The 27,578-nt window shown below is 43.0% G+C and overlaps 1 protein-coding gene across 7 annotated transcripts in view; it reads left to right on the top strand.

The window, feature by feature from the left end:
- CNBP (CCHC-type zinc finger nucleic acid binding protein) overlaps window positions 1–27,578 on the top strand; it is a 30,161-nt gene that overhangs the window by 1,231 nt on the left and 1,352 nt on the right. The window contains exons 2-6 of one of the 7 annotated variants that reach the window (XM_075513630.1): window positions 15,519–15,586; window positions 16,429–16,575; window positions 26,141–26,260; window positions 26,525–26,620; window positions 26,802–27,003. In XM_075513630.1, the coding sequence (XP_075369745.1) occupies window positions 26,158–26,260; window positions 26,525–26,620; window positions 26,802–27,003 (401 nt within the window). In that variant the 5' untranslated portion in view covers window positions 15,519–15,586; window positions 16,429–16,575; window positions 26,141–26,157. Of the gene's footprint in view, window positions 1–15,518; window positions 15,587–16,428; window positions 16,576–19,594; window positions 19,749–20,067; window positions 20,090–26,140; window positions 26,261–26,524; window positions 26,621–26,801; window positions 27,004–27,578 lie in introns of those variants that run through there. The other 6 variants (XM_075513634.1, XM_075513629.1, XM_075513636.1 and 3 more) reach the window with 6 other exon arrangements.

The raw sequence follows: 27,578 nt of genomic DNA, 5'->3' as shown, positions 1-27,578 counted from the left end.
TTAAAGGCTGAATTTTGATCTGTGAACTATCATGACAGCTGCATTTCCTTGGGGCAATGCAGATTATAAAGCCTAGGAGGAAGTGTATGAAAGGGAGGAACAACGCAATCTTAACTGAGAGAAGCAAGCAATGGAAAAAATATTCAGAAGATATGCTACAGATCTTTCAAAGACCTCCAAAATTGAATCACTCCGAACATTGATTCCCCCTCTATCCTAGCAAGCAAACAAACCAGCAACACTTCAGCACCATCTTTAAAACAAATTCTGAGCAATTTTTTTCTAGAGAGCTACCAGAAAGTCTGCTACAAATTGTGCTTTAAATGCAAAGGTCCCAAATAGCCGAGTGCTAGAACATCTTTTCTCCCTTGTCTTCAGTTGTGTCGCTGCATTCACAGAATGCCCCAGTGTTAAGAGATTGTTCGTATGAAGCAGAATCAACAACAAAAATTAGCGCAAAATATTCAAATCGAAACAATCAAATACAGATGAGTAGTCTCTTCAAGAGGGACTTTCTGTGAAGCTGCTGATGAATATAGTACACAGTTTACTTTTGAAGATAAAACAGACTTTTTCATTCCTATTCTAAGCTAAATTACTGTATTTCAGGCTTAGTGTTTACCCAAACACAAAAGTCCCACTGGTTAATCTTCCATGGAGGTTTCAACCAACTCAGTTAAACTGGTATAAACACTTCTGTAAATAATCTTAGTTTAGTTTATGTCAATTTGGAATCTGTTTATGGCAACCCAAAATAAGCTATTCTTATACTTGACTACAAATGTCAGCCAACGTCTTGCACCGATTTTGACTAAACTGATTTAAAATAGAATCTTAATGTAAACTAGTGTAACTTTCCTGTAAACTGGAAACTCCTTCGGTAAACTGGAATCTTCAGTGTACTGCATGTCACGTCCTCCCTCTTGTGGCTGACATGAAGATTCACAGTGTTGGGGAACGCACATTAAAGCCTTAAAATGGATTAGGCTGTCCTTAGCCATGACCTGGCAACAGGGACAGTAAACTGGCAGTTATTTGGGTATCCAAAGATATATAGACACAGCTTTATCACAAAATACTTGAAGTTGTTACGTTGAAAAACAGAATTTTTAATTATTTTGGAATAAAGTAACTACTAAATTATCAGTAAACATTTCTATATTACTATAAATACTATAAATACTATAATACTATAAAATTACTATACTAGTAGTAATGTACTATACTACCAGTATAGTGTCCTAATATAGTATATTACTATTAGTATACTACTACTGCTAGTATAGCTTGTGCTCTGGGAGGGTACTAGAACAGGAAGGCTGGCAAGGATGGATAACCAGGAATTGGGGGTGGCTTGTTCGAGGTAGGGACAAGGAGAGAAGCTCCAGAGGACAGCCCAGAGGAATAAGGCTTGCAGGTTTGAGAGGTGGTCCAGAAACTACATTTCTAAACTGAGCGTCCCTTTGCATCCTCTGGCGGTAGACGCGTGGCTGAAAAGCTGGATGCAAAGGAAATGCTGAGCATCTGCGTCTTTGCCCCACTGCAGTGGTGTGGCACCCCTTCGTAGTGGCGGGCCATGCTGGCCTTCCTCACCTGCTCTGCCCATTCAGATACTGAAGACGGAAATACAAACCAGTGTGACTGGTGGGTGGGGTAAGCTGTGCTTCTCACAAATAAGAAATAGCTGCCTGAGGCTTCAATAGAAGCATAGCTAAATTATGTAAAATAGATTCCTGCCTTTATTTGGTCCTTGCCCGATTGATTACTTGACATAACTGAGCAACCATTAGGTGATTTTCTACATGCTTAGGGGAGGCTTGAAGTTGCCATAAGGATCTCAGTCCTGCATTCCCAGATTAATATAATTGTTGTGATTACTTTACTAACACTATTATAAGGTTTTCTCATTTGAAATTTTGCCTAAAAAGACTTGGTGCCAGATGAGTCCCCTGTTCTCTTGCTCCACCCTGCCAGGGTAAAGCTGTCTCTTACACTCAGGCACAGCATTTGCCTGTCGTATGCATTTCGAAATGCAAGCTGAAAGCTGGCATCTCTCAATTTCTTCTCATTAGAGATGCAACAATCCTATCTTGTTAGGATCCACCTCTCCTATGAGAGCACCAGGACTGAGGAATGTAATAAAGTTTATCTAGAGGCAGGGAGGTTCAGGACTCGGGAAGTGAAGAGGAAAAGTACCACATAACGCTTGTGCAGTGAGGAAGAAGTCCTTCTGTGCCCCTAAGTCTTGGGTTAGCGTCTCAGGTCATCCACAAAAAGGTATTTGGGGAAAAGACAAAGGTGGTGGCACAGGAAGCAGTTCTCAAGGAGAGGATGGGACTGACCTATAAAATTCCCCCCTTTGATATGCCAGCTGTGCACGCTAGTGACTCACCTACCTTGCCTTACTTCCAATAGTGAGGCAGCTTGTGGCAGAGGCAGAAGGGCACCTGGGGTAGCTGGGAGCTCCTGTGCTGAAAAAGGAGACATCCCACACCCGTGAGCAACCATGGGACAACACGGGCATTAATGGGAGGGGCTACATTATGAGCTATGCTAATAAGTCAGCAGTTAGCTGTGGTTTATTTCCTATGCTGCTAAAATCTGATGTAAATTAGAAGTGAACGCTCAGTGAAGAGTAGCCTGGACTTTCTTTAGTTGCTTGGTTCTCAAAATGCTGACCAACCAGAGCTGGCCAGTATGAAGGACTTTCAAGGTCATTGATGCTCTTTAGAAACATCACCAGGTCAGGTTGAACAGTGTGCTGCACAGGTCAGGAGTAGAGCAGAGTCATCTTGCAGCAGCCCAAGCAGTCAGCAGAATTCACTGCACCAATGAAGCTGGGCATTGCATGGGTTAATGCAAAATAATCAACACGGGATAAACTGTTTCTGTTTTGCAGCAGGGTTGCTGGAATAATCGGAGTTCAGAAATCATTATTACTCAAGATTTATTCCAAGTCTATTTTCAGTTATGTTGTCACCAAATTTTGGATTCTCTGAACTTTGGGGGATCTGTAAACAACTTCAGTCTAACAAGGCTGTGCCCATTGTCAGGGAGCAGCAAGCGCCAGCCCGCTCCCTAAGGGGCAGGGAGCCAGAAGCCGAGCGCAGTAACACAGCCAAGGTCCAGCCCCACGGTAACCAACCAGGGCACACAGGCCAGACCCAAAGATAGTAGCTAGGTTCAAGCATGAGTCCAGATCATCCCACAAATTCACAGTGATGAGACAGGGCCAACAGGTCAGTCCACAAGTCAGGGCCAGGATCAGGTCCCCTGAGAGTATAGTCCAGTGGTTGCTGGGCAGGTCCATAGTTAAGAGACAGATCCAAGGTCAAGCTGGGAGGTCAGTCCAGAGGTCAGGATCATGGGGTCCATGGCCAGGGACAGTTGTGGCTGAGCAGTACTGCAACATAGCCTGGGCCAGGGCTGAAGGCCCAGGGCTGTACTTAGCTGGAGCTCCTGGGTCCATGTGCAGGGACTGTGGGTGGAGGAACCAGGTGAGGCTGGCCAAGGCCAGCAAGGCCTGTTAGTGTCCTCAGGGCCCTGAGACCCAGTGTGAAGAGCGTAGGTGACTTCTGGCAATGCCCTCAAAGAATAAAGAATCCGCATGGGGAAGATAACCGGCTGCGACCCCGAGGAGTCTGGAAAGATAAAGTGTGTGTTGGCAAAACTTCTTGTAGCACATTTGGGAGAGGCATGGTCAGGAGAGAGACAGTTATTAAATATGTAAGGAGTCAGTTTGGCTGCAATCCGCTCAGGTTTCTGAAAACACTGGGCTTCCATTAGGCAGAACCAGTATTTGCCTGGTCACCCAGTGGTGACTCATTGTAGGATTCAGCCCTGACAGGAGGAGAGAGTGACATTGAATTCAAAGTGATCCTGAGTTCCCTTTGTCACAGTTATTCCCATTGCTTATTAAATTGAAATGTAGGGTGGGAAAGCACTTCAAGAGAACAGCTAGGCAAAGGATGAAGCATCTCTTCCATACTGAAGGCCAAATAGATCTTTGATGACCCATAGTAACAAATTCTTACTGTCATTCAGTAACAAAATGGAAAAAATCATGTGGATATTTAGCTTTATGCTGGAGTTGTACATCTGGCTTCATAGTTTGGGCTCCTCCTCTCTCATCTTGGTTATTCCTCTGTGTTCAGGAACAGTGAAGTGACAAGTGTCGGGCAAGGAAAGGTAACAGTGCAGAAGTTACCCTTGCTGAACAGCAGTGGTATAAGGTATTCATTGACTGGACATAATGACACCTGGACAAAACTATTGCAAAGTTCATCTTATTTGCATGTATTAATTCAACCCACTGACACAGACATTTTGGACATCCTGCTCACATGGTTTTCATTAAAGCATTATGAAATCCCAAATTCTGGTGCCAGATGGTTTTGGATTACTTTGCTCGCATAAAGGGTTTAATTTGGGTGCATGGAAAATGTAAAATATTCTGGTAATAGCTTTAGCAGGACTACATAGTCTGCATTTGCTTTATTCATCAACTGTGCTATCTGCCTTCTGCACATTATATTCCAAGTCATGATAAAACTTCAAAACATGAATTCAAATTTACTGACTTCCCAGAACAGACTATGCTCTGTAAAATGCTTAAAGGGATTGACGTGAAAGGAAATATTCCTAAAGACCCACTATGCTGAGAAACCACATGGTGAATAAAAATAGCCCTCTCTTTCGGAATACATGCCTCCGAAGAATGCATTGAGCCTGGTCCTGAATGTGAAGTGAGAAAAGACAGAATGGGTAAAGGTCAAGCATACAGCTGTTGTTCCTGCCAGTAAGCATTTTGCTTGCTTTACTTGATGAGCTGAATGAGCCTTTTAGCTACTATTAACAGGGATCACATTTTTCAGATGATCTTTTCTTGGTGCAACAGATGAGCACCAGGAGTATAAATATGGAGTTAACTTGAAATTAGAGCTGTTGGAATTCACACATCTTGTTCTGCATGGTATGAACAGGGTGACATGGCCCTTGCACTTTCTGAACTTCATCCTGCATGGACCACCGTCACATCACGTACTGTGTGGCTTCTGCCTTGTCATTATTCAAATATAGAATTACTTCCCTGATCCAGTCACACTCCCCAGTGCAAGTGCAAAATGTTGACCTGGTTAAACCAGTAGCTTTCTAGGATATAGTAATAAAAATAAGCTGGACTGTATTTTAGGAGAACACTTTAAAGTTACTTCTTTAACTGGATGTGATTTTAGTTTGTTTGTTTAAACTTACTGTAGATGGGGAAGCCAGTGACTAGCTAGAGACAGTCTTTCTCTCAGTATCCTCTGTTCTAGTTTTTCAGAAATAAATTGCTTCTTTTCAGGGGCAGCACAAACGTAAGGGCATGACATATGAACAGTGATCTTGTTCTCTGAGACATAAAGGGAGGTAGGCTGGTTTGTACAGAGGGATTCCCCTGGCTCTGCTCAACCACTTACAGCAGCTTTCACTCCCCCATTTTTCACAAGTATTGTTTCCTGAGTTTCAGTGTAAAGCCCAGAAAGAGAGGCATCAAACAGGAAAACAAAACAAGAGTTTCAGATTTGATTTTGACAAGTTTAGTATTGCCAAGGAGTCTGTTTTTCCAGTTGTACTGCAATAAATAGTCAGAAAATAATTGACTTGCATTACATTTTATCAGTCTCCAAGTACTCTAGAATAATTACTTGGGAGTCATTTTTCTATCAAGTTATTCTCTAAAAAGAAAGTGAAACAAAGCAAAACTTAGCAGTCTTGCAAGCTGTCATCAAAACCTGTGAGCTCCACATAAGATCTACATAGAACAGTGAACAGTTACAAGATTATAGAGGAATCATGACTCTGTGAACACTGATCTCTATTACATAGTCTCAGGTGAGTTTCCTCAGCTGTATCACCTTACCAGTGCAACTGAAAGTAGCTGCTGATGTCAGCTAAGACTGTACTAAGACCTAGAATTTTTTAGAGAGGTGGAGGTGGGGAGAAGTAAGAATAATATCAACAAGCACGTCAGGCAATAACGAGGTGCCATGATCTTGCTGAGGTCAGCATCACACCCAAGACTCAGAAAGGCTGACTGCAATGGATTAAGTCATAACCTTAGAGCTGAGTATGTGCCGATTAGTTTGCACAACTCCTCTCCAAGTTATGGGGTGGGGTAAATTTCAGAAAGGACTTTTTAGAATGAAAGACTCAGTAGACTTAGATATAACAGTAGGATGGGAAGTATGTGAAGCAGATACAAAGCTTAACATTGCCTTTAGATGCAGGCAATGCATCTGAATGTTTTTTAGGATCTGTATTAGTAGAAAGTGTACTTGAGCAACCTCTGTTTCAAATGACTGATTAGCGTGGAGACGCTTGTGTGAACGGTTTGTTACACTCTTTAAAACATTGTTGTTTAGTCTATGCTGTATCAATGATACACTTTTTAAAACTGGAAAGACAGAAATTTCCCTGTCTTCCTCACTTTGTCATCTCTCCCACTGGCTCTCCTGTCTATCTGGAGGTAGTCTGAAGAGGGATAGAGTACGATGTATTATTTACCAGTGTTTTCCTCTGGAAGAATATGTGGTGGGTTCCTTGTGACTCTACCAAATTTTAATCATTTTCATACATTTTTCAAGATTAATGTCTTCCCCCACCTGGTTAGACACACACTCAGTTTACATTGGGACAACTTAATAAAACTGATTCAACAATTTCCAAGGATGACCCTTGGCTTAGAAGAAGTTCCTGTGACCTCTTTTCTGATAACTCCAATGCTCCCATGCTTCAGGGTTAGGACTTGCCTACAACTGTGGTCATTCCTCACTTCTGAGTGTCTCAAATATAGAACCTTTGAAAATGAAGCGTATACACTTAGTTATCACCTGTGAAAAGTTTAGTTTATGTGACCTGTCTGGTATCACCCAGGTGATCTGTGACACAAACATGGATAGAATTCAGTTACTCAGGACAATGCTCAGTTCTCTGAGCCATGAAATTGTCCTTTCCCCTTCCTGTCTCCTTGTGCATCTCCTAGTTTTTCCAACACGGTAAATGCTCCGTTAGCATGCAACCCCGATTCACTCCAAGGAGGCTGGGAAAAAATAGCATTGAATTATTTCACTAAAGGCTATTGTAATCCTGTCCACAAGATTCCTAAATTAAGGTTTTATAAGCAAACTTAACTCTTGCATGTCCCCATTTTGGAGTGCCTGGTCTGCAACCTTTTGCATCTATTCTAATAACTGCGTTTGTTTCCTGGATGAATTTTGTCTAGAAATTTGCATGCATCATCAACATTCTGCAGTTACTGTTTCTAGCAGTCTCAATGCTCAGACATGTGGGCCTGAAGAATTAACAATTATATTTGCCAATACTAATGGACTGGCCCAAAGGCACTGTCCTGTCTTAGTAGAGGGAGGTTTCATTTAATTAAATGAAAATTTAATGGAAGAGCCCACTCAGACCTTCCCTTTATACATGTACAAGGGGAAGAGATTTCTGTGTCCACCACATGAGGAATGATGAGCTGCTGATTAACCTGTCCCTGTTCTTCCTTCAAATTGAAAACCTGTCCAGACTTGCTGGCATCATCACCTTTAGGGAGCACAGATTCTCAACTCCATGCAGAAACAGTCTGGCTATCAGTCGTGGTATTGCTAAGAGATTTCAGTCATCAGGACTATCTACAACACAACTTGCAGATGTACGAAGAGTAAGTTACAGTCGGCAATACAATGGAGGTCCTGCATTTCAGGTCTGCATTTGAAACCAAATGCATGGAGCTTTTAATTACTCGTGTAAGGCTGGCAGGAGTTTCATGACCACAAACCTGTTCCTCAAGTTGACTAATTAACGTATTTGTTTCTGAATGTTCCAGTGTCAACGTTAGTCACTGTATGAATGTTTGTAACAATAGCAGGATCAGGCAACACCCAAGGTCATTCCCAACTCAAAATATGAAAATACATTCTTGGTGTACTGTCCATTTGCTATTGCTTTTATCACTTTTCCCACTTTGAAGCTGACCGAGAGCTGCTTCCAGGAAAATTATTGTGACCCTAGCAGATAATGTGTTTCATCCTGGTACACACTAAAGACAAAAACGTGATAATTTTTGAAAAATAATGTCTTCTTACTTCTAAGGCAGAAATCAGTTAATTCTATTTATTCTTCAGTTTTCAGGGGTGTCTGATTTTTCTCTTACTTTCACATACAACCTCCTTTTTCCTATCTTTTGCTAAATACCAGTATTGTGCCATTTTCAGGCTCACACGGATAAAACATCCTTCTAGATGACTCATTTTATTAGTATGACCAACCTTGGAGCTGGATGTTTATAATATAATTATAACTAGACTTTCAGTTGCCTGAATCTTAAAGGAAGAATTTTTTTAAAGACGACTTTAATATGAAGTGTACCTATTAAAGCTGGTGATAATATTAATAATCTGAGGCTAAGATGAGTTCTTGCACATTTCATTATTATAATATGATATTATCAAGTAGGATGCCAGTGAGGAAAAACAAACCATACTTTTGAGCAAAGACAGGCTTTTTACTCCATTGTATTGAAAAATGAATGCTGTAAACAAATACCATTTCTGCATCATTCTCTTAGGTGACTCTTGTCTACAGCAGTTATATACATTATGAAACAGTCATCGTATGTAGTATATGTTGTACCATCAACTTGGCATTAGAGACATCTTGAAAAACAAGTATCTGCAGTTCTGAAGTCCATATGCACAATTTGATATAATTTGCCAAATATACCAGTGATGCTTAAATCACTCACGTAGTTGATTGGAAATCCCCTTTTGGAGTATAAATAAACCCATTCCACCCATCTGTATCTGACATTGATAAAGAAACTTTGCTGACAGCTCTCTTAAAAATTACATTATAGGTGGTGTATTCCTGCTTTTTACTATTCTTGTAAACTCTTCCTGAAAGAACTAGAACCAAAATACTGGCCAAATTGAATTAACAGAGCTTTTAAGCAGATCCTGTTTTCTACCCAAGAGACGATACTTCAGCAGTGATCCTGTTTATCTTCTTCCATTCCCAAGAAGTTCTAAAGTTGGGCTAATAGTCGTGAACCACTAGGAAAAAAAATGCCTTAGAAGTGTGAAGTCTCATTGCTTAGTGGGGTAAGAAATTCAAACAGCATTTCCACATATTCTGAAAGACTTGGATTTATTCTGACTCCTCCATCAGTCTTAACTTAAGACTAAGATCTTCAAAAAATCACTTACTGTTTTGTATTAAAAAGTCATCTAGTATTTAATCCAGACTTCAGGCAGACTTGTTGCTGCTCTTTTCCAAATGGATATCCCTTTTTATTGGGCACTATTTTCTTTCCCTCGCTATGAATGAGCTCTCCTTGAGCAGTAGACTGGATAGTGACTCTTCACTTCTGTTCCTTATAATGCAGCTTGGTCAAGCTACAGAACATACAAGAAGGAATATCTTTCTTTTTAATTGTTTGTTTCTGCCAGTTCGGGATATAACAGTGCTTCATCCTGTAATTTTAATAATAGTATTTTTCCATTATAAGCCATGTAAGCCACGTTTCTGAAGTACAGGAGTAGTGATACATTGTCCTGTTGTGGCATCGACAAAAGCAAGCAAGGAGTTGAGTTACAGATCACAACCTGTGTGCAATACTTGGGACAAGAACCTTTTGCACTCTGTGTAATTCTGAAGTCATACAAAACGCGTAAGCGGGTTTTCCAGCCACTCCAGAGAGACCACATGGGAAGAAAAAACATCGGGGAAACAAAATCTCACTGCATACAATATTACAAAATAGAAATAACCAGCTTCTTTAAAGGCCTGATGCTTGGAAACCTACCTGTTTCCGCTGTATACAGGTTTAAGGAATTCCAGTGTTAGGTGTGCATATAATGGAGGCTGCTGAGATAAACCTGTGAAAATCCAGGACTGTCCTTCTCAATGTGTTATATTGACACAGCCCCTGGTCTGAAAAACACCATGCTGGCTGCACTAAGAGTCTCTTAGCTTTCACACGTGCAGACACCCATTTAAGAGATGTCCAAACACCCTGAGATTATGAAAGGCCAGAGTGACAGTAGTGTGCGTTCAACCTGTGTGTATCACAGAAACAGAACCAAAGTTCTTATTGTATCATCACGTTTCATTTTATCCCACAGGACCCCTGCTTCTCCCCAAGCAATGTAGGAGCAACATGTATTGTGCAACATACGGCTCCCGTCTAGACTTTGTTTCCTATACACTAGTACGTCTCCACCAACCCTTCTGCACCCGTGTCCCTACACACACATCCAACGCCTAACCGTGACTCCAAACAGTTTTCAAGTTGAGCAGTAGAACCGGATGTATTTAGCCTGAGAAGGAAGGTCTTTTAAGAAGACAGTGCACTGGCAAAGATATTTTGAAAAGGCAAATGTTAAATGGAAGCCCTTTCTGCATTCATACCAGAGACAAGTTTACATAAAAGTATTACGGTAAACTGTAAGTTCCAGAGAGCGCTATTCCTAGATTCCCTAAGACTAATGCACCACAAGATTTTATGAATAATCAATTCAAAAAGCTGGAAAACAGAAGAAAATTATTTATTCATACAGATCACACCTATTGTGAATTATGGACTATGAATTTGTATAGCAGACCGTATGTGCTCACAAGTAAATCCTTTTCTGAAACTCAAGACTTAGGTAGCTATCTACTAAGTTAAATTTTACACGTTAATGAGAAGAAGCCTAGGAAATGAAGATAGTTCCTTCCTAAGTAAAAGTCTTGCTTAAAACAGTGAAATGCACTCACAGGAAATGAAAACAGCACTGACCACAGTGCAGAGCACATCCTGAGCTGAGCCTTTATGAGTAGCTTCCACAGGGCCTGGCTTACAAAGGTGGCTTTAAGTCAGCATTACACTCTGAATTTAGGGATGCAGGGCCATTTGCCTGCGTTCTAACGGCGAGTAAACCCCAGGACCTCTATAAGTTTTTGCAATGTCCATTTGCACTTCCGGGACTGAAATCTTTAAAAGAACTTGAGAATATCCCAGCAGGAGAAGAGCAGAACCTGGCCGTACACATTGAGAAGAAGAAAAAGATGCTTCATGTTTTTAGGATGATGTCACTTACTAAAAGTGTGCATTGAAGCTGACAATTTTTCCTATTTGGTTGAAGCAAACAATTAGATCTGTAAATTTAGCTTTGTTGTTACAAGCAGCTGGAAGATTATATTATTTTACAATTATGAGGAGCATATTGTTTCATTTCTATCTAATTCATATGGAATTGACATGAAAAGAGTGGAAGTCAGGATGATTTATAAGAGTTTGTACCTGTAAATCTTCACATTTACAATTCCAAACACAAAATGTTTGCACTGCTGGTGAACCCCAAAGTATCTGGGCTTTTTTTAACCTTTAACATTGCCTCACCTGTATCAATTGCTCTAACTTCTAGCTTATGACATTAATTAAAGCAACTCTATCAACTCAGCCCTGCAAAGTATCTAACATACACATATTTATCATAACTTTTAATTCTGATATGTCTGCTCTGATGCTTTTTTCTACCTTCAAGCCAAGCACCTTTTTATGACCTTTTACTCATCCTCAGCTTGTAGTTTCTCATGCAATTAAAGTGAGACATGCCTATTTTTAGCACATAAAAATATTCTAGGAACTACAGAACTGTTTATCATCTCTGCTGGGAGAGCCTGATTGTTTTCATTTGTTAGTTGGTTGAAATTACCATGGAATTCAGTTATCTTTTCGTTGTTGATAATGTTCACATTTTTTAGATAATTTCTGCCTTGACTGTGAGTTCACGCTGCTCCTTCCTGACAGGCATACCCCCTAAGCTTGCTTTGCACAGCTTTAAGTGAACATCTTTTTTAACCATCTTTTGGTTATCAAAAGAGTATTTGTGATAATTATGTTTGTACTTCTACTTAACATTTAATGAAGCTGAAAGGATGCTGTCATTTTTATATCCACATTTCAATAAGAGGTGGGATAACTTCACTTAGCTTGCTCTCATACATGCTTTGCACTATTTCAGGTAAAACACCACACTGGAAAAAACAATAAAGCAGATAAATCTCTGTGATATTAACACAAACTTTTTTCCCATTAGATGTCTATCTTTCTACATAGAATTTATGTCTGAAAGGAATGTGGCTATAATATTTTCCATTAAATTATCATGCTACTGAATCTTTCTTGGCAAAGATTGTGATGAGGTGAAACAACTCAATTGCTTGCTTGAAAGATTATTTCAGTAATAATGTAGAGGGGAAAAAAAAGTTCTACTCATTATTTCAGTAAGGAGACATAGGGGGGGAAAAGTTTTAATCCCTTTTGCTTTGGAAGGCTGCAAACAGGACACCAAATGTGATTTATTTAATAAATAAACACTGCAAAGTCTCTGATCCACCTACAGCCAAGTCCTTACTCAGCCTCCTCTTACTGAAATCATTTGGAGTCTAGTCAAGTACAGATAAAGAGCTCATTTCATTTTTGGATCCAAGCTGAGTGCTGCTGCATCCAAACTAGGTTAGGAACCTGATACTGGGGAGAGGTGGGAGTGTGAAAGGACAAAGAAGCGTTGCTTTTGTACTTCTCTTCTAGGCTCTAGCTGTCTTACAGTCAAGTCCAGTTAGAACAGTCTGTTTTCTCTGCTTACAGTTGCCTCTTGAAAACTTAAAAAAGCTGTTCTAGCATCTGGATATCTCTGGGCTGCCGCTGCACTCTTGACGTATTTTTTTTTTCCTAAGAATCTCTTTCTTCCCCAGAGTTAACTGGAATAGCCATGTGGGGATGCCCTCTAAAGAAGGTAAAATCTCTAGTGTCCAGTTGCAGCTGCTTGACAGCAAACATATGCTGATACAAGATGGGTCGATTATGAATCTCAAACGTAGACTTCATAATCCATTCTACACAGTTCAGTACGACTGCGCAGCAAAGAAAAGTTTTAGCTACTGGATCTGATACTCCTCTGGAGTCACAGGTCAGGAGGCAGCCTGCTGAAGTAAACAGAACTGCATTCAACTGGCATTCATCATGGAAGACTCGGGCTCATATAGCCAATCATGTTAAATAAGTAATTAATATTTTTAGTTGTATTTGGAATAAAACACTACATAGAGATCTTCTGTCACTGGTTCCTAGTCAGCAAAACTTAAATTTTGGAATCACTTGTGTAAATCACTGGGAGAAGGGAGAAAAGCATTTGAAAGCAAGAAAGCAAGCAAGGGCTACAGATTGACTGCAGCAGATGCCTGAGGATCAGACAGCTGATCATATACTTTCGGGTGCTTCAGTGCATTCCCTGGTACAATCAAGGGTACCTCTTGACGTTGGTTTTACATTGTAACGTTTTAACCTTAGGGCACTGCACAAAAATAGAAGCAGCAGCACCACAAAATCTGACCCTTTAGTTGAATATCCCATTTTAGAGGGATACCAGAATTCCATCAAGACTGTGTACACGTAAACATCTACTATTATTATCATGGTATAGCGCCTACACTACTTTACACTTCAGGTTATATAGGTTATTCTTCTATCTTTTTTATGTGTGTGGTCTTACAGACATCCTTCAGCGAGGACTGCTCCATCATGTACTACATAGTTCTTTGAAGTGTCATACAGACCATCAAATATTAGTGTAATTTTTAACACTGTAGTCAGCTTAACAGACATAACAGTTGGCTCAATGGTACAATTGCTGGTGTGATAAAAGGAAATGATAGCTTGAAGATGGACATAGCACAAAATATTAAAGTATACTGAGCAGCTTGGACCCAACAGATTATTCCATAGGTTGTTTTAAAAATAAGAGAAGAACAGCAAAAAGAGGTTTGGGTGGTTTTTTCATGTCAAAGAACATGCTTTAGAGAATACTTTGTTAAGACATTTTCTCCCTGTATCTCTGGTACACTGTATCTCTCCCAGTCTGGTACACTGGCCATTGGTTATGTTGGATATGACCTCATGGTGCCTTCCTATGTAGCTTGTATCTTCCCACTTTCATGTGGCACCAACCTGCTGCTTCAGGCATTTGCCGTAGCTGAGTCCTGAAGACTTCTGCCCTTCTTCATACCATGTAAGCTCTAACTTTTTATTCCACAGGACATTCTGAATGACCAACTTCATGTAATTTATAAACTTCTTCCCACACTTAAAAAACCTGTCTGGCTAATGGAGTAATTTGTATCATCAGTGAAAAATCAATCCAGTCACTCACTTAAAATACGTTAAATCTTAAAGACACAGGAGAGTCACTAAGCACATTTAAAAATGTCAGGGCCATGAGTGTACTAATAGACTTTAATTGCTTTGACCAGCTTTTCCTGGTGCTTCCACCCACACGCCTGCCCATGGGCCCACAGCCGCTGCCTGAGCTGTGCCGTGGGGGTGCTGGTCTCCAGCTCCATGCTCAGCCGTGGTGCAGCCATGTCTATGCCTGGCTATGACCTCCTTGTTGGGAGCCCAATCTTCCTGGCTTGATCTCAGCCCTGCCTTGCCACCAGGGACTTGCCTGGCAATCCCCAGACTGCCTCTCACTCTGTTTACTGCCGCTGGACCTGACCCTGATCTGCAAATTGACTTCCTGGCATTACTTCAGACCTGCCTCCTCATTCTGAGCCTGTCTGCTGATCCAGACTCCTGGTTGACCCCAGCTGCCATCCCTGGGTCCTGCCTGGGTGCTGTGAGGCTGGGCCCTGCCACCTTGGTATCATGTTGGCTTCCTGGCTCCTTGCCCCCTGGGGAGCAGCTGGCCCTCACTGGTCCCTGCCAAGTAATATAGGCATTGCTGCATATATTTATATATCTTAAAAAATATTTAGAGAGCGTATAGTAGTTTTTCAGACATATTTAAGGGTTTCATTCTCTTTAGAGAAATAGAAGGACGATTGTGTAGCTGGACTTCTTAGTTAGCAAAGGAAGTTCTTTTTGCCTGACTCTAAATGTGGATATCTGTGCAACAGTCATAAGCTAACTAATCATTCTTGTATTATTATATACATTAAATAAGTAATTATTTGAAATCTCATCAGCTAATTATAATAAATCAAAATGAACTAAGCATCTGGAATCAGTCAGCATGATTGTTTCTCTTCAACCAGAATAATTTTACCCTAGAAGACTGTATGTAGCTAATTTAGTATAGACATACTCTCAAAAAAAAAGGATATATAAGCCTATGAAATAATTCAGCCATGAAGCTTGTATATAAATATGAATGTTTTATAAAAGAAACAGGCACATCTTTCCTGTTATCTGTTGCATCATCCAGGGGATTATGCCTTCTGTATTTCAAAAGTCTCTTAAGATCACCACTGAAGCTTCCTGAACTGTCATTTATAGGGACAAGTATTAACCAGAGGCAGTCTTCCCTTTTGCAATCCACCAACTGACTTCACTGGGTGTTTTATCAGGCCTCTTTTCAACAGCCAGTTGACTATGACTTTTTTAAAGAAATAAATATACAGAGCTGACTAAAGAGCTGACACTCTGTTTCTTTCAGCAACAGATGATTCTCTTTTTGCAGAAGTAATCTTGGTGGATGCTGCTGACCCACTGGGCTTAAACCAGGTAAAATATACTTCTCTTATGCAACACTGTAATACAGAATGTCACAAGCTATCTATTGATCTTAGAGGGATAACGTCATTTACCAATCTTTAAAAACAAATACTTTCCCCCTTTGTTATTCCTATCCCATTGGAATTAAATTTACTGCAGAAGCTATGGCAACGCATTCAGGGGCAGAACTGTGCAAAGATGGGCGTATATTCCTGCTCTGCAATGGCCTCCTGTCAGGGGAAAAGAATGGTTGGGGATCGGGGAAGGAATGGGCGACAGCTACCACTTGTTCTGAAACTGCTGCTGACAAGTTGTTTTCAACTAAACCATACTCCAAAAGCAGTTTCTCTTTTGAATGCTTACGATCCATAGTGATTATTTTAGGTCTCCTTGGTTTTGAAAAATCCCACATACAAAATGAAGTAAGATTTACTTTCACAATAAAAATATGTGGCTGAGAAGCAATGACAATTGCCCAGCAACTGAAACAGTTTTCTACCCACATGTCCAACCAACCAGAGGAAAACAATGCAAGAACATTGGTTGCAAAATGTGATTTGTTGTTTTATTTGGTCTTAAAATGATTTGGCTCTTCATCCAGCACTTCTAAGAACTGTCTGCATTAGGAAAGATAATATTGCTGAAACAATAGATTACCTTCAACTATTACTGTACTTGAGCTCCTTTGAGCACTGTTATTCATAAATTGTTCTTGAGGCTTGGGATTTTTGGGACAGAGTTAACACAACGGAGAAGTCTGGAACTAACGTAAAATTGTCTTTTCCTTGCACATAAGAAATTTGAAGACTTTGTACTTCTACCTTGTTTTCTGTGTACTTTGTTTTCTGTAGGAAGTACTAACTGAGCCAGGAACAGATGTCATGCCTCTCACTCTTGTTCTTTAACTGCAAGACTATCCTTTGCCTAAATATCAAGGAGAAACCTGCAAAACAAGAATTGCAAGCTTTATTAAGATACAAGCCAAATTAATTCTTGAGGTAAGTACGCAAACCAAATGCTGTTAGAAGACTCTCTTATTATCTGCTGGGGGGAAATTTCATCCATTATAATGAAACATAGCTAAAAATATCCTATATTATAAGAACACTGGAACAGTACACTTTGAGGCAGTACACTTAGAGAGGATGATTAATTGATTTGTCACCAGCAGTAACACTTCTTGAGTAATAGCTTTTCACTCACAGTTGCACCCTACTTCCAACTAAGGGAGAGTCCAGGATATGATTTGAAGTTCCTTCAAATAAACAGTTTTGTTCAGGGGAATTTAGTGGCTGTGTCAGTCACAAAAACTTTGTATGATAGTTAAGTCTACAGATTGCCACCAAGATTAAGCTTGGAGTTTCCCAGCCAGTAAGTACAGTACCAGAAGTACAACCAGCAAAACACAAGAAAAAGTTTGAAAAGTTGTATTACAATTGTTTTGTTGGTCTGAAATTCCCGAGTCCTGTTACAAAGACTCATACAGAAGCCAGGTTCTAGTACTTTAAAAAAAGTAAAGATTTGATGGAAAATTTTGAGGATATGTGATTTGCTCTCTGCATTCTTTCTTAGTCACATGGATCTGTTGTTTGGTTGGTTTTTTTAATGCAGTGTAGGCACGCTTGTGATTTAGAAGCTCTGAGCACTTCCTTGGCAACACATTATTTTTCTTCCCTTTATCACCTGAAAACAGTAGTAATTAAAACTAAAAGTATGACTATTTGTGAACAGGATTGTAATGTATCCAAGGCAACCAAAGGCTGTGAAAATTATTCTGAACTATGACAGTAGAGATGAAAAAAGTAATTAATTGGAAGAAATGTTATTATGCGTTCAAAGCTTGTTGGCAATGTTGATGTTTTTACATTGCTGTAAAACAAATACCAGAATAAGAGTTGGCAAAAGTTTTAGTAAGACACTACAGTGTAACATGCAGAGATAGGCCTGAAAGGCTCGTCCCCTTTTCGAACCTCGATGCTGATGCAATCCAGCCTGGTTTAGTTCTGTAGAAAATATAGCATATTATAAAACATACAACACAGACATGCAAATACAGCACACAAAATACAACTAAAACCGAGTAAAGTCCATCTTAAATGAACTGCAGTTAACACGGAGGAAAAGACACATGTTGTTACTCATATTCTAATAAAAGAAACCTAACTATAGTGCTATAATATTAGATTTACAGCTTGAGGAAAGGTCAATCCAAAGTGTCTCCATGATCAGCCTTGCAGCGACATTTTACTCCCGAGCCCCAGGGCCCGGTGGGGCTTTCCTGCTCTTGTAACCGACGGACAGGAAAGGAAAGATATTTCAACATAAAGTTGAAGTGGTGGAATTTTAAACAAAATTACGATCATCAAATGAACAGAGTAATTGTGGATATTGCCGGTGTATTGTACTTCCCAGGACATTCACACAAAAGTGGTTTTGGCGCAATACTTAGTCGCTAATTCATTTACAAAGTTCCTAGGCAAAAGCAAGAGGGTTTACGTAAAAATCCTCATAGCTGAGGAGTACTACACTAAGTAGTAATGTTATTTATGAGGTTTGTGTAAGACACAGATTCTAAGAGTAAATTTTGTTCAGTAATTCAATTCAAAAACATTTTCCTTCTTGTGTCTTTTGGCTGTAATATGTGAAAATATCAGAAGCCTTGTTAACTGGTGTCCTCACCAGCACTAATGAAGTTACAGAGTCTGGTAAAAATTGATGGTTATTTCGTGACAGCCACCACCAACCTCCGGCGTGACGGATCCCCGTGTCCACCATTTCCTAGCGCTACCGGCAGGACGGGAGCCAAGCCCTCCCGTCAAGATGGCTGCCGCTTTCCGGGCCATTGGCGGGCGGCGACCAGGCCGCCGCCGCCGCGGGCGGGGCGCAGCCGGGCGGTTAGCGCGGGCTGCCTGCCCCTGCCGGTGCCCGCCGCCTCAGTGCCTCACGGCTGCCGGCAGCCCACGCAGCACCGCCGCGCTGTGCCGACAGCCGTAGCGCGGTACCGGCGGCACAGGCGCCTTACGGCGTCCGCGGCAGGGCGGGGTGGGGAGCGGGCGGGAGGCTGGGAAAGCCCCGGCGTCGGCGGGTGAAGAAGGGTGCCCGGGGACGGGGGGTGGCGGCGAGTCCGATGCAAGGCTCGCTGCGGCGTTACCGAGGGGCAAAGCCGAGGCCAGTGGCACGCGGGTTGCCCGCTTCGGGGTGGGCAGCAAAGGCGGGACAGAGGAGGGGGGTGCGGGGAAGCGCTCCTCTCCTCGGACTGCCATGGAGGAGGCCGCGCGGGAGCAGGCACGGCAACGAAAGGCAGGGAGGAGAGGCGGGCGGGCGGGCAGCTCCCGCCCATCAGCCAGTAGAGGAGCGCGCCGTGCCGTTTGATTTTGCGTGCGGCTGAGCTGCTTTTCCCAAGGCGGCAAACCCCCAGCAGCAACCGTCCCGCGTGTCTTAGCCACCGCGGGATGTAACCCGGATGGCGGAGCGGAGGGGAAGCGAGGCACAGAGAGGGCGGCTCCGACACGCCGTTTCGCCGCGCCGTCCTCCCCTGCCGCCGCGTTCTGCTGCATCACCGGGGCAGGCCCGGCGTCCCCGCTCGCGTGAGGCGTCAGGCCGGCGGCGGAGCTCTCTGCGCCGCGCCTTCCGCTGGAGCGCCCGGCACGGGGGAGGGGGAGGCGCAGGGAGGAAGCCGGAGCTGCCCGGGTGGCGAGTCACAGCGCGAAGGGCGGGGAGGTGCCGCAGAGCCTGACAGGCGCCGCTCCATTCTGCAGCGCCCTGGGAGCAGCCCCCAGCCAGCCCCCGCAGCCCCGCAGCGAGCGCGCCTCCGCCGCTGACGCCCCTCGCACCGCCCGCCCCGGAGCAGGCAGCCGGGCCAGCGGAGAGGCCCGCCGGGCGGGCCCCTCCCACCTTTCGACTGCGTTGGTTGGGTGTCCCCGTCTGCAACTCCGATTGGCCACCCGGAAAAGCGGTTTGCGCTCATTGGCTGGGAGGTGGACTCCAGTGAGCCGTGCGCAGAGTAGTAGGGCGGGGCGGGGTGATCTAGGGGGGGAGAGCGCGTGGGGCCGTGTGCAAACCGCGTGTGGCGCAGCCAGAAGGGACCGGGGAGCAGGCGGGCAGAGCCGGAGCGAGCGGGGCCTTCTGTCGTCCGGGCGGGTACTGCCGCAGCGGGGTCGAGAGTCCGCAGGTAACTGCCGGGCCGGCCTCGGCGGCGAGGGGCGCTGCTGGGGCCGAGGGTGAGGAGCGAAGGCAGAGCGCGGGGGGATGATGGCGCTGGCGCACTCCGGCCTAGTGCGCGGGAAAGTGTCGCCGACCGGCCCGGCCGGGCTCGGGCGCGGTTCCCTGGCCCGGGTGTCGGGGGGAGGGCGGAGGGAGGTGGATGGGGAGCGCCGAGGGGGGAGTGGGGCGCCGCAGGCCCTGCGAGGGCGGGCGGTGGCGGCGGGTGAGTCAGGCACTGGCGGGTTCCGGGAGGCGCTGAGAGAGTCTGCGCTGCTCTGGGGGAAGGGAGGCCCGGGCGCTGGGGCGGCGGTGGGTTATCGCGGTCCGCTCGGTCAGGCCGGGCGCTACCCGGGAGCAGTCTCCTGTCGAGCCCGCGGGCCGGCGGCGGCGCTCGGCCTGTTGGCCGGGGTCCGGCGGCGGCTGCGACGACGTGTCCTGCTGGCTGGGCCTGCAGCGCGGGGGCGGAGGGCGGTGTGGTTGGTCGGGGGTAACGCTTCACGTGGCCGGCCCGGCGGTGCGGGGAGGGGGAAACCGCCTGGTCCGGCCTTAATGCGCGGTTGGGGTGTGTGACTAACTTCCCCGTGGGTGAGCGGCTGCGGCAAGTTTGGGGAGGAGAGGATCTTGTGAGACCGGGGACTGGGGGGAAGGTGGCTGAAATAAAACCGTTTGTTCACTTTCTGATTTTTTCTTAAACCTCTGCTAAACCCGTGGCTGTGGCTGAGCGGGGAGGCTGGCGGCGCGGTGGTGGCGGGGCCTTGGCCTGGGCGCACCACGTGGCTGCCCCACGTGTGAGGAGGCTCTGCCGGAGACGAGAGGGTCGAGGTGTTGCAACTATTTGTCTCCGACCACAGGCATGGATGGTGGCCTGCTCCAAATCCAAATGTGACCTATAAATGGATAGGAAAAATAGCCTGTGACATCTACAGATCACGGACTAGTGGAGCAGCCTTTTATTTAAGTTGCTGTCAGACGTAGTTCTCAAGTAACCACGTTACTCATTTAGTATCCAGAATTGTCATAAGGAATATTAAACTTAATAGTGGGTTTTATTTTCATTTCAGCACTTAATAAGATTCCATTGCCACCCAGCGTTAGGGTTGCCTAGTCCATGTTTTCTTTCTCAGTGCAAACTTGCCTAGAGAAGCAGTCTTGCATCTGTCTTCAAAGTGAAGAGGTTGAATGAGTTCACCAGGGCTGTGCAGCAACCTTGCGAGTTACAGGCTTAACCTACGTTTTTTTTAGACTGACTTTGTTAATGTCTGGACTGAATTTTACGTTAAAAAGTTCACATGTTGCTGATGTTGTTTACTTCTCTTTAAAACTTTGTACCGATAGCAATAAAAAATAAAAGGGGAAGGTGGTAGAATGTGCATATTTGGTAGATAATCTGTAGTTTCTTCCAGTCTATATTAACTAGTATGGATAGGCAGAAAGTGCTACAGAGTCACTTTTTTGATGAACTTTTGCTCTCCTTTGGATTTGTGTATACAAAGGTATCCAAGAATTATTAGTCTCATCGAAGTCACGATGTCTTTTTGACCTGGCTTCTGGCCCCTCAGTAAGGATCCAAGTTCTTGAGTTTTAGTTAATTTTCAGCATTCTTGGATCAGCCTGGCTGTGGAATGTATTGAGGGCACCCAAATAGAGCATAGGGCTTGGCTTTCCACTTCTGCAGGTTTTCTTGAAGTTTCAAACTACTTCCTTTCAGAGTTGGGGCATTGTTACCTGGTGGTCCGAATACTTAATTTTGTATCTTTTCTAGTGAGGACAAAAGCCAGAGACGGGAGCATCACTAACTTTCTCTGTAGCATGTTTTCAGGTTACAGATGTGGAAGTTCAACCAGCTGAATACTGAGTAGCTTTGGTGACAGTTGTGTGTCCTGTGTTCAAGACTTCTCAAAACGTGCTTCTTGGGGAAATAAAAACTCTTCTCGGGTAGCATTTCTCTTTAAATGAGTAATATTTTGACTTCTCTTTTGAAACTAAATGCTAGCACTTCTGTTAGCAGTCCTTTCTGCCTTTCCCTTTCTTCATCTTATAGGAAAGCAAAACTACGCTTCCTATTACATAGGGGTTTCACCATGTTCAGGCTGGTTCTGGGCTGGCTTGTCAAATTCAGGCGTGGTATTGTAGGCTCGTCACCAACAGCCTGGAAAGAAACTGCTGATTCTCAACACTTTGCCTCTGATATCGCTGACTTGCCAAAGATTTCTTAAGTACGCTGGCTTTAGCAGTGGTTTTTATCTAGTCTGTCCTTTGATTGAAAGAGTGAAGTCCTATTACTATCGAATGGGAGTGATACTTGTAGATCAAAAGAAGCACCTGGTAAGTATAATGAAGATAATTGCTCCTCTTGTATTGGGCTGTTGAATTCTAAGGAACTGTTAGTATCCAGAAGAATCATGGGTAGTCTTAGAGGTGAGGTTCAGCTTCTTTTCTACTATGAGGAGCCCAAGTTAGTTTTACTTTTGTCTGTTAAAACAAACTTCTTTCTTGGAGCGCATCTAGGCTAAAAGCCATAAAACAAGGAGCATTACAAGGGAGCTTGGTGGTAGTTCTTTCCATCATCAGGTCTAGATGGACTACTGAAACAGACTTCAATATTGTTGAATCTCATGTATGAAGACTGGAGATTAATAGCACCTCTCCTGTTTTAAAAGTTTTGAGTATGTATTAACTGTAAAGCCACAGAAAGATGTGATCTTCCACTTCGAAGTTTGGTGCTAAAGTTGCACTCAAAAGCTTCAAATCTGACCTAGGAAACCACTGTGGTGGCACCTCTCACTTGGATCTTTGAGCTGTTCTCAGCCCGTGATCTTTAGCAGTAGGGCAATCGGACAGAACAAAGTCTAAAATTAATTCGTAATAATGTTTTGCTGAATAGCTGCAAGGTGGTTTTATTTCAGCTTCAAACTGTAGTTACGGAGCTCTGTAGAAGGAGTTCAGGTAAATGACTACCATCTCTCTTGAGTAGAAAGGTAAGGTTTGAGGCAACTAGACTTGTGTTTCTTCACAAGTTTTGGAATCTAGTCTATAAGGCAGTGGCTTAGTGTATCTTGCAGAATTTGGCCTGGCTCAGAAATGCTAGACAAGGCCATGGTTCTAATTTGTTTTCCATCGTTACTTTTCCTGTCCTGGTGAGGTAAATACCTAGTTCTGGGATGTAAGGGGGGGGGGGGGGGACGGCAGGGACAAGCTGCTTTGTATAACACATTTGAGCTGTGGAAAACACTGATACGACTGAGTGAAAACTTTCCAAGAAGACTTAAACAAGTAGCCTTCTTGCAGAAGGCTTACTTAAGGTGGCCTTGATAGATAAAAGGAACTGCTGGAAACTTGTCTGTGATGACGGAATGGAGGAGTATTGACTCCTCCATAGTAGAGGAGAATTTGAACTTGGGTGGTTTCTACTGTACTCATTTTTTTTCTTTTGGAAGTAACTGAAAAATGTGATGGTGTCCAAACTGCCTGGAGGCTATCCATTTAAGGACTTGTCTTCTGAACCAACCTTTTCTGGATAGTGCTCCCTAAAGGTGGCTGTTGGCCTTATCTGAAAACTAAATCCTTATATTGGTTTTTAAAACAGTTTACACCAGTGGGGAATTTTGTCCTGTGTAAGGCTTCTTAGAATGTGGGGCAAGTAAAACCAGTGTCAGCTGCATCTACCTCTAGCTGGTGAACTTGTGTTCAGTTTCAGATCCTTTACAGGAAGAATGAAGAAGTTAAAATACTGGTGAAGAGAAATTCCAGGTGAACTGTTTGTACTTTCATATACTTAAGGTATCTGAAGGTGGAGCAGCGTGCTTTGTAATCATACTTCTACGGCAGCCATAACCTTCAAGTATCTCCGAGTTCAGGCGGAAAAGGAGCCTCTGAAGATAACGGTTTTAAAATGAATTTCTCAAATAGTCTTGAAGGATAGCTGTGCAGAGACCATTGTTTGACTTCAGATTTCTCAACTCGGTTTGTGTAATCTTACTTTGCCAATTTGCTATATACTAGAGGTAAAGAAACTTCAGGTTTTCCTCTTGAAGGAGGAGTTAAAAAGGAAGCAACTTTGAATCAGATGTAAAACTTCTCTTTTCAGATTCCTTTGGGGTAGTGAGTAGTGCGCTTTTGTCCATCATGCAGATCCTGACTCTGACGGGCAGGTTGACAGACTAGATATAGGCTGACAAATTACTCTTAGTATAAGAACTTTTCTACTGTGTATCTAAAGCAGGTCTAGCTCACCTATTAAACATTTGTCTTTTACCATATGTTAACCTAACTGCTTATGTTAGGTTCTTCATATGGGTAACTGCCGGCAGCATTCAATCCTGTCACTTCATGCTGTAGTCTCAAGTTCATGGTTTGGAATGAAAGTCTGGTAGTTGTTAGTATCTGTAAAGATGTATTGCAGTTCTGTTACAGCTCTTGGCATGCTATTTTGCTCTTTTTAACAGGTCTTATGTTGCTGTTCTATAATGTTTTAATGTGAAGACTTTTTTTAAGAGTTGCAAGTTGAGTGAAGAATATATCTTGGTATATAATTTGGAGACCCCGCCTTATCCCTCTTGAAATTCAAAGCAGCATCAACTATTGTGCCTGAGCCCAGCTCCTGCAGTTGGCTTTGCTCATGTTTTTCCTGTTCTGCAGTGTCAACATGGTTGCTATGAAAACAGGCATAAACAATAGCACACTGAGTGCCAGCTGCTGCCACCATAGTAGACAGCTCTTCGCCCTCGGGTGTCCTAATAAGATAGTTTGAAATCTTGAACACTGAGATGAAGCAGAGAAGACTGGGTTATGTGTAAAATCCTAGTATATCTCTTAAGGGCTCAGACAACCAGTTGTTTTATTCTTGTTAACATCTGTTTAAGATCTTCTTGCATCCTTTCATTGCAGAACTTCATTTTAAGAGCAAATACCATCATCTGGTCCAGCTGAAAGGTAGATGTGGGATTACAGAAGTAGCATACTAAAGTTTATATCTCTTGTACTTTGAATTCTCGGGATTCTACTGTGGTTGGAAGGATGGATGGTCCCTTCTATGCTGAAGGTGATTGGAGAGAGAAGTGGTGTTTTCAGGGAGGAGTGGCTAAAAAGCCACAGTAAATTTGTTCAACATTGGAGTACTTTAAAAACAAGTCTAAATAAAAATTCATGTTTAGATATATGCTCCCCATTTAAGAGCTAAATGTCAGGATGCTAATTCTGGTTCCTTCTTGAGGTCATGTGTTCTTACTGCCTCTGTAGTGGCTTTCTTCAAGACACAACTTGCAAACGTTCCTGGTAATCTGGAATGCTGGATGGTTTGGAGGGAAGGGAAACATTCTGTAACACAAATAAACTGTAGGGTTACAGGAGGATTATCTTGATGGAGGATCAGGTAAACTGACCAAACATACCAGATAACTATTCTACTTCTGTTGGGTTAAGAATAATGAATTGGGAGAGAGCATGTGAAGTATTTAAACTTCAGGAGACTTAATCAAAACAAAGCTTGACGTGTATTTTTAAACTAGTGTACTTTAAACTTGTCTTCAAGCACACCTCAAAAAATACTCCAATTTAAATGTTTAACTTCCTTGTTCTTTTATTTCTGGTTCTAGAAGTCTTGCGTAACTGTTCTTGCAGCTTAGGGGAGTTGTGGTACTGTGACCGTGGTCTGTTTAACCTGCCCCATCCTAACCACGGCTTCAGTGGCCTGTGGCAGACTGACTTCCCTGCTCAATGAAATGCATACCTCTATTCCCCAATATGGGCAAAAGAAGTGGTTTATATTGTCTCTGACAGGCATGCCTATCTGATGTTTCCCTAGCATTCTAAGAATGTTTTCCAAGTTAGCCTTCTAGATATCTGGCAAGTGTCTGGTATCTTTTAGGGAAGTCAGATGTCTTAAACATTTTCTTTCGTGTAAACCTGGGAGTGAAGTATGCATCCGGAGCTGTAGGTTAATATATTGAAGTTGTAATTCTTGTTTCTCAGAGTTTAACTGCTATTTAGGTCATAAAAGAACTTAAGTCTTCAAATGTTACGCTATATGCTCTTAAAGGCTTTAGGTTTAATACTGCCTATTCTTACAAGTAGCTTCCAGAATGAAGCTTCGTTAGTCAAATTTAGTAGTTGCCAGCCAGACACTTCATGAGCAAGTGTAACAACTACCAAAGGAAGAAATACCTTGTAGAGATAAGTAGCTGGATTTTGAGTTTAATAGTCATGATCAGATACTGTACAAGAAGGTCTTGAGTTAGCTAGAAGTTCTGTTTGGTTTTTGTTGCCTTTGCTGGGAGAGTGGGAAACCTCTAAATCTCTTACTTTAATGTAGTCTTTGGTTGGGAGAGGGGAAGGTGATCTAAAAATGTGTTTCTTCCTCAGGCAGGTAGTCTGCAGCCATGAGCAGCAACGAATGCTTCAAGTGTGGACGTACTGGCCACTGGGCTCGGGAGTGCCCTACTGGAATTGGCCGTGGTCGTGGGATGAGAAGCCGTGGCAGAGGTGATTGACCACTGTGGTTTTCAGTATTTGTACAGTAAGATCTTTAGCTGACTGTTCTGAATAGCATGTAAAACTGGCTTTGTTAGTCTGAAGCAGGTAGAACACAAATTGGTAATAAATTTCGCTGGTTCTTACCTCTCCATAAGAATTTTGCCAGGGTTCTCTGAGAGTGAAGTTAACTTGTCAGTTCAGCTGGCAGCGTCCTTGATTAACTTTAAGAATATTCTTAACTTAAGCCTTTTTTCTCCTGTTACCCATTTCAAGCAGGCTTCCAGTTCATGTCTTCATCTCTCCCGGACATCTGTTACCGCTGTGGTGAGTCTGGCCATCTTGCCAAGGACTGTGATCTTCAGGAGGATGGTAAGTATCACTAAAGATTCTATCTCTTCAATCACATAGAGATCTGTGGTTGAAGAGAAGGATACAGTGCACTGATCATAATTCACTGGAAACAAGCTGTACATGTCCTTCATTAGAAGCATGCTACATCTCACTCTACCAAGGTTTTATAGTCTTGTTTGGTATGTTTTTCTTATTGTGGAAGCCTGCTATAACTGCGGTAGAGGTGGCCATATTGCGAAGGACTGCAAGGAGCCGAAGAGAGAGAGAGAGCAGTGCTGCTACAACTGTGGCAAACCTGGCCACCTGGCTCGTGACTGTGACCATGCAGATGAGCAGAAGTGCTATTCTTGTGGAGAGTTTGGGCACATTCAAAAAGACTGCACCAAAGTGAAATGCTATAGGTAAGAACTGACAAGACTTGTCCTGCTATAGGACAAGACACAACTGCAAAATGTACCTTAAGTGATAGATACGTTCTGTACCTAATTTTGGTTAGGAAATGAGGCTTAAACTCTGGCAAGGTAGCTTGTTTCTTTAAACAGTTACCTAATGTTGTTCAAAACTAAGACTTAAACACCTGTTAGCAAAGTCAAGTAATAGGTTCAATGATGCCCATCTCTAGGTGGCCAGAACAATGCAGATGTTAAATCACTTAAGCTGTACAGGAGAAAGGGCAGTATCTTTTTGCAGAAGGTAACAGGAAGTACTTGCCTATAGCACAAACTTAAGGTAGAGTTGGGTACCCTGTATCTTATGCTGGAACTAACAAACTCCAGCTGTACAAATGGGCTGACTGGCACAGCCAGCCACACCAGGAGTATACTTAAGACTTCTTGATATAGGAAGCACACATAGAAGCGGATGTTAAATCACTTGGAAATGCCAGCTGCAGAATGCTGTCTGGTTTTCGAATGCAGGCCTATACCAGAAACAGCGTGTTCCTGAGTGTAGTATTCTTCACCCCCACCAAGGTTCT

This window comes from Mycteria americana, chromosome 11 (genome assembly GCF_035582795.1).
Source record: "Mycteria americana isolate JAX WOST 10 ecotype Jacksonville Zoo and Gardens chromosome 11, USCA_MyAme_1.0, whole genome shotgun sequence".
Taxonomy (NCBI): Eukaryota; Metazoa; Chordata; class Aves; order Ciconiiformes; family Ciconiidae; genus Mycteria; species Mycteria americana.
Note: the sequence above shows the minus strand (reverse complement) of the source record. Positions and strands in the feature narration are given on the sequence as shown.